Raw genomic sequence first — 6,844 nt, 5'->3', positions numbered from 1 at the left:
ACTTGGGTTAGTTACTCGCAAAAAGACACAGCCTGTGGTCTCCCATTTTTAAAGCCTCAGGGGGGCTGCTGCGGTAAATGCGGGTTTTTTTTTTAACAATATTTCGATATCGTTACAGGCCTGAAGTCAGTTTCTGTGACCAATAACAAAGCAGATATCCTTTCTAGTATAGGATCCAATGGATTTAAAGGTGGACCTAGAGTAGTACCTCAGTGCTGTTACACTTTCCGCTGGCTTTTAGTGTTATAGGGGCCATTTGCGGTAATGTCTGCGGTAATTCAATTTTTTTTTTTTTAAACCAATATACCGATATCATTACAGCCCTGAAGTCAACTTCTGTGACCAATAACAAACCAGATATCCTTTCTACTTTTGTTCCGCTTCTTTATTTTCATTTTTTCTAGAAATGTACTTAAAGAGTAGCCTAGTTAGGGGATTGGTTCTGCTGCGTTTCCCCGTCTTTACCTTTGAGCTCCATCTCTGGGCTGCAGGCCTAACCGCGAGCGAATTTCCTGCCATCTACCTCAACCTTTTCAAAAGCCGAGTGGAAACTTTCGGTTGCAGGCAACTTCAGTCGCCTTGAAAACCACAACTGCCCCCCTCCCCCCTCCTCTTCCTCCTCTTCCTCCTCCACAACAGTAACACCTTTTTTTTTTTTATTACATTTTTGATCTTAATAAACCTAACAACCGCACCTCATTTAGTTCAGAAGCCCGTGACTGCAGGTAAGGACCACTTGTGGTATACTGATCTCTCTCCAGCCCCGCATCCAGAAGGAATACCCTACCCAAGGCATCATGGCAACCACCAGTCGCATCCTGCTGCTCAGCATCCTGGGACTTGCTTTGCTCTCCTCAGTGATCTGCAACAGTAAGACTTCAGAATTCAAACCTAATGTGTGTCAATGGGGGGTGTTACTTCTCCGAATATCCTGATAAGACGTTTTTCTTCTTCAGATACGAGCGGTCCCGACGACTGCTGCTTCGTCATCTACCCGAGGAGAGTCAACAAAAACCTCATCAGCTCCTATTACATGACCGATCACCGCTGCCCCAAGACCGGGGCCATGTAAGTGCTCACAACTTAGTCGAATTAAGTTCACCCTACTCATTTTTAGAATTCTGTGACTGAAATAAGTATAAAGAGTAGGCTATTACTCAGCGTGACTATGACTTTGTAAATAAATTACCAGTTATTGACATTTCAAAAAAGAAAAAAAAAACAGGTGCACATTTCACACATCCTGCACACTAATTTTCAGACCCAAACTAAATCTTTTAAGTTTTTAAAATCTGCGGAATATTATGCAGAAGTCTGCATCTGCAGATTCCGTGTAGCCCTGCTGCTGATTACCCTAAGTTTTCATTTTCTCATTAGCAGACGCAAACAGAATATTTTATAAAAAATTTCTTTCTTTTTTTTATTAGTTTTCAGCAGTGATCCAGGACATTTAGCGGACTGTTTTTCTGCTTGGGTTTGAGATGTGTGACATTCTGAGATTTTTTTTTTAACATTTGTTTAAAATCTGTGAAATACCTGCTGAAAAGTCTGCGGAATTCTGTGCCCGCAGATTCTGTGTGGCCCTGCTCATTAGATATAGAGTATATTGCATACTCTTGAATTTTTATAATTGATTTCTCATGATGAATCATGATTTTGGTCCCCATTTTCTACGTTCTGCTTGGTTTCCTTCTTGTTCTGCTAGTTCCGTCTCAGTTGTCGACCATTATAATGTCGTGTTCACCTTCTGTCTTTCAGTCTGGTTACTAAAAAGTCTCGTCACATCTGCGTGGATCCCAATCTCTCCTGGGTCGTGGGCATTATGAAAAGTTTGGACGAAAGCAACTTTTAAAGCAGCTGCCCGCTCCGCTCCTGCTTTTTTAAAGTCGCCGCGGCTTTTTGTTGCTTTATCAAATCGCAGACTGTGAAATGTGAAATTGATGTGAACATCTGTTGTGAGTAATTCAGGATTTTGCCTCCAAATGGAGTCATTTCCAGCCTCCATTGACCTACTTATCCTGTGTTTCTGTAATTTCTTTTAGATGCTTTTTAAAACTCACAATATCAAACAGTATGAACTTCATACAAATAAAGTGTGTACGCTTTGCCTTGTCTCTTCTCAATTCCTTCTAAGCGTTTACTAAATGAATACGTGTTAAAGTATTGAACACTATACTCTCCATATGTATTTTATGGTATGCTTATCCCTAGACGCATTTTACATGTTTACTGCTGAGTGATTAATTAATTGGAAATGTACTAATTGGACGCTGTCTCTACTTTTCTTAGAATTGGTACCAAATTAGATGGATCCAGGCAACTTTGAGGGGAAATATCTCTCTTTTAGCTGCTATAATGTATGTTCACCAGCTAGGTGGTGTACAGTGGTCTTTTTAAATTGGGGAAACGGCTACCTGCTGCAGCTCAAACCACAGCAGGTCCTCCGACCCTTACAGGCCTATGTTGTTTGTTCGTACTACCCTCTGCTACAACCACAGGATTGTATCATAAGTGGGTTCCATAATAACGGCCCCCCCTACCTGTAGCTGGAGAGCAACTTTAAGGGGCTTTACTTGATACGCTGACAAAAAAGTGGGCTGGCGTGGCTTCCACACGGCTCTCACAGAGCAATCTTTTTGAAATACCTGCTATCAAAACAAAGAACAGAGAAGCTCAGAGTACAGCACGCACACAGAGGGAGTGTGACTTCAGTCTGTGCTCAGGATGCCATCACTTCACTATATCTTTACATAGCAAATAGTTGCCTGCTGCTATATTAATGTTGTGAATGTCAGGTACAGAATCGTTACCATTTTGAAATGGTTGCCGTTTGGTTTCCAGTTAGGTGTCTAATAGGAAAATCTCATGGTTTGGGTTCAAATAAGCAGGTTGGGGGGGGGTCACATACACATGTGACAAATGTACGTACGTGACGTAGAACATGACGTACTCACGTAACGTAAAGGGGAAAATAAGTCAACATTGGCTTTTGGTTTCACATGTTAGGGTGGCAATAGACCTTTTTCACAGCAGACATGTTGACTTGTCGTAGTAGGAAAAGTGGAATGCAGCCATCATTAATGGTTTAATACCAGGACCTCTCCTAAGTGGAATGCAGCCATCAGTAATGGTTTAATACCAGGACCTCTCCTAAGTAGAATGCAGCCATCAGTAATGGTTTAATACCAGGACCTCTCCTAAGTGGAATGCAGCCATCAGTAATGGTTTAATACCAGGACCTCTCCTAAGTGGAATGCAGCCATCAGTAATGGTTTAATACCAGGGCCTCTCCTAAGTGGAATGCAGCCATCATTAATGGTTTAATACCAGGACCTCTCCTAAGTGGAATGCGGCCATCATTAATGGTTTAATACCAGGACCTCTCCTAAGTAGAATGCAGCCATCAGTAATGGTTTAATACCAGGGTCTCTCCTAAGTAGAATGCAGCCATCAGTAATGGTTTAATACCAGGACCTCTCCTAAGTGGAATGCGGCCATCATTAATGGTTTAATACCAGGGTCTCTCCTAAGTGGAATGCAGCCATCATTAATGGTTTAATACCAGGACCTCTCCTAAGTGGAATGCAGCCATCAGTAATGGTTTAATACCAGGACCTCTCCTAAGTGGAATGCGGCCATCATTAATGGTTTAATACTAGGGTCTCTCCTAAGTGGAATGCAGCCATCATTAATGGGTTTGAATACACCTGTGCTTTTCCTACTATGACATGTCAACATGTCTGCCGTGAAAAGGCAGCGCTGCCTGGAAGGCACTAAGCTTAGGCACTGGCTATGGTTAGGGTTAAGGTTAGGATTAGGTGCCTTGGAGGCAGCGGTCGCAGCGCTGCCTGGAAGGAGCCGTTGGGGGGGCAAAAAACACCATCGAGTGTCGAGTATCAGTGGAAACATACCTGGTCACCCCACTTTTTTGTGCCAATTTAAGTCAACTAGTTGGAGTGGGAATGCATGTGAATGCACAAGCCTGCACACAACAGGAAATGTGTTCATGTGCCAATAAATATAATAATAAGTGATGCAACTGAAATAGAAATGTCCCTATAAAGTAAATCACATGAAAAGTCTGGAGCAGATACTGTCCTGTTGGTTTGATTATCAAATAACCAAGCAAAACCCACAACACCACAACGTCATATCTGTATTTATCATAAAATCTTTACACTGCACGGCAGGAAGCACACACATACACACACAGTCTGTCAGCAGCTGCTGTGTCTTCAGTACTAACTGGGTGGCAGTGTATTGTAGGTATGACCATGCAGTGGGCTCTCCAGGTCAGTGTGGCTCTCCTGAACATTGTATGGATCGCCTTCTTTTTAACTCCAGAACCGTTCTCAGGTAAGCTGTATCGCCACTCACTATTGTCAGAAAAAGGAAACAGATTTTACCTGTCATCCTGAGGTGTGTGTGTGTGTGTGTGTGTGTGTGTGTGTGTGTGTGTGTGTGTGTGTGTGTGTTGTGTGTGTGTGTGTGTGTGTTGATTTGCAGTGTTTGTACAGAAAAGAAACACTATTGAGGAGATTCTGTATGAAGAATTTTGTATTCAGCCTCCAGCAGTCAAAATCCCCGCTAATAAAACCAACACCAACCCAACTTCTCAAGGTAAGGAGTTATCTCTCTTGCACATGTGCCCATCAGTATTTTATAATAATATAATATTATATATTATATTGACATTTAATATGTTATACATTTAGCTGTTGTTTGGGAGTGATTGATTGATATTATGATGTATATATTTGATCATGCTTTTCCTCATACAGTCACTTCTGCCCCTGCACCAGGAAGTGAACCTACAGTAATGTAAGCAACAATTAAGTCATATCTTCATATTCCACTGAGACTCTAATAGTCTATCATCTCCCTTACACTTTTTTTTCTTCTTCTTACATTATTACAAAATCAGCCAATGTCTCTTTGAGTGTCCTCGGATACAGTTAAAAAGGCCCGTTAGAGCTTCCTTTCATGTGCTGCATGATGGGAGCCACTGTCCATTGACGGGACCATGTGTTAGTATTAACAGGTCTATTGTCTAATACTAACATAGAATAGGAATAACATACACAGGCATACACACGAGGCTTTTACCCTGTAAGCACTTTGAGATGGGTTTTAAATGTAAAGTCAGTTTTAAATAAAATGTATTATTATTATTATTATTATTATTATTATTTCCACTCTCAAGGACCGGGATAAACTGGAGCCGAAGACTCCAGGTAGTCCTCCTGAACCGGGGCCGAGGACTCCAGGTAGTCCTCCTGAACTGGGGACGAGGACTCCTGGTAGCCCTCCTGAACCGGGGCCGAAGATTCCAGGTAGTCCTCCTGAACCGGGGCCGAGGACTCCAGGTAGTCCTCCTGAACCGGGGCCGAAGATTCCAGGTAGTCCTCCTGAACCGGGGCCGAGGACTCCAGGTAGTCCTCCTGAACCGGGGCCGAAGACTCCAGGGAGTCCTCCTGAACCGGGGCCAAAGACTCCAGGTAGTTCCCCTGTACCAGAGCCGAGGAACAAGTGGATTTCTACCAGCTGTTGCCTTAAATTGTCTAGCAGAGTAGTTACTCGACGAATAATAACAGGATACATTAAAAAACCATCCGGGTGTCCTATTGAAGCCATTATGTAAGAAAAAGTTAATAATTCATCTTTATTAGCATACATGGCATCATACATTCCACAGACGTTTATTCATTCATTTAAAATGCCATTGTAGTTTAGAGTTACTGCATAGATTTTGACTAACACTCATTAATAAGAAATGTCTTTATGTTATTTATTCTCTAACAGACTAGTTAGGACCAAAGGCCAGTTTGTCTGTGTTTATCCAGATGTTCCATGGGTTAGGAGACTATAAGAACCCTTGATGAATAATAGAAACATCTGAAGACTCCAGGTAGTCCTACTGAACCGGGGCCTAGGACTCCAGGGAGTCCTACTGAACCGGGGCCTAGGACTCCAGGGAGTCCTACTGAACCGGGGCTGAGGACTACACCTAGTCCTCCTGAACCTGGGCTGAGGACTCCAGGTAGTCCTCCAGAACCGGAGATGAGGAACAAGTGGATTTCTACCAGCTGTTGCAATGAATTGTCTGGCAGAGAAGTGCCTCTACAAATAATAACAGGATACATACAACATTCAGACCCCGGGTGTCCTATTGAAGCCATTATGTAAGTAAAAGTTAATACTTCATCTTTATTAGCATACATGGCATCATACATTCAAAAAACATTATTCATTCATTTAAAATGCCATTGTAGTTTAGAGTTACTGCATAGATTTTGACTAACACTCATTAATAAGAAATGTCTTTATGTTATTTATTCTCTAACAGACTAGTTACGACCGAAGGCCGCTACATCTGTGTTGATCCAGATGCTCCATGGGTTAGGAGACTTGTAAGAACGCTTGATGAAGAATAGAAACATCTGAATAGTTGAACTACTGAATGGAAGCAGGTTCTGGCATTTTATGAGAGATTTTTGAAAATATAGTTGTGTTGTGGATTCTAGAAGTTATGAGTGTTCTACGTCAAAAAAAGAATAGCTTCATAGTTGGTCACGTTTAACGTGGACGGTGGGAAATACATAAATAATACCAGAGTATAGGCCAGAGAATATGAAAGTATATGTTGCTTATTTTTTTATTTGTAAAAAAATTGTAAAGAAGCTCCAAAAATACAGAGCGCATAATATTGTAACATTACAGCCGAGCCGAGTGTGCCTGAGCCGTTACTAATTCTAACTTGAATGTGATCAAATGTGTGGTTGTCTTCATGCATGTTTGACTCACGCCCACAGGGTGTCAGATATATATATATATAAAGATAAAC

The 6,844-nt window shown here is 41.8% G+C and overlaps 2 protein-coding genes across 2 annotated transcripts; both read left to right on the top strand.

Moving 5' to 3' along the window:
• The first annotated feature begins 692 nt into the window (after positions 1-692).
• LOC120572256 (C-C motif chemokine 4 homolog) lies at positions 693-2,107 on the top strand. Its single transcript, XM_039821491.1, has 3 exons — positions 693-870; positions 957-1,068; positions 1,759-2,107. Exons 1-3 carry the CDS (start codon positions 798-800, stop codon positions 1,850-1,852), a joined length of 279 nt encoding a protein of 92 aa, XP_039677425.1. The 5' UTR covers positions 693-797; the 3' UTR covers positions 1,853-2,107.
• Positions 2,108-4,016: 1,909 nt separating this feature from the next.
• LOC120573386 lies at positions 4,017-5,822 on the top strand. Its single transcript, XM_039823095.1, has 4 exons — positions 4,017-4,356; positions 4,507-4,620; positions 4,782-4,821; positions 5,204-5,822. Exons 1-4 carry the CDS (start codon positions 4,269-4,271, stop codon positions 5,571-5,573), a joined length of 612 nt encoding a protein of 203 aa, XP_039679029.1. The 5' UTR covers positions 4,017-4,268; the 3' UTR covers positions 5,574-5,822.
• The last annotated feature ends 1,022 nt before the right edge of the window (positions 5,823-6,844 follow it).

This window comes from Perca fluviatilis, chromosome 14 (genome assembly GCF_010015445.1).
Source record: "Perca fluviatilis chromosome 14, GENO_Pfluv_1.0, whole genome shotgun sequence".
Lineage (NCBI taxonomy): Eukaryota > Metazoa > Chordata > Actinopteri > Perciformes > Percidae > Perca > Perca fluviatilis.
The sequence above is the reverse complement of the archived record's forward strand: the minus strand, read 5'-3'. Positions and strand labels throughout refer to the sequence as shown.

Coding starts and splice junctions, on each gene's coding strand:
- LOC120572256 (XM_039821491.1), top strand. CDS start 798: ATGGCAACCACCAGTCGCATCCTGCTGCTCAGCATCCTGGGACTTGCT. Junction 871..956: donor CTCCTCAGTGATCTGCAACA/GTAAGACTTCAG, acceptor TTTCTTCTTCAG/ATACGAGCGGTCCCGACGAC. Junction 1,069..1,758: donor TGCCCCAAGACCGGGGCCAT/GTAAGTGCTCAC, acceptor TCTGTCTTTCAG/TCTGGTTACTAAAAAGTCTC.
- LOC120573386 (XM_039823095.1), top strand. CDS start 4,269: ATGACCATGCAGTGGGCTCTCCAGGTCAGTGTGGCTCTCCTGAACATT. Junction 4,621..4,781: donor CACCAACCCAACTTCTCAAG/GTAAGGAGTTAT, acceptor TTCCTCATACAG/TCACTTCTGCCCCTGCACCA. Junction 4,822..5,203: donor GGAAGTGAACCTACAGTAAT/GTAAGCAACAAT, acceptor TCCACTCTCAAG/GACCGGGATAAACTGGAGCC.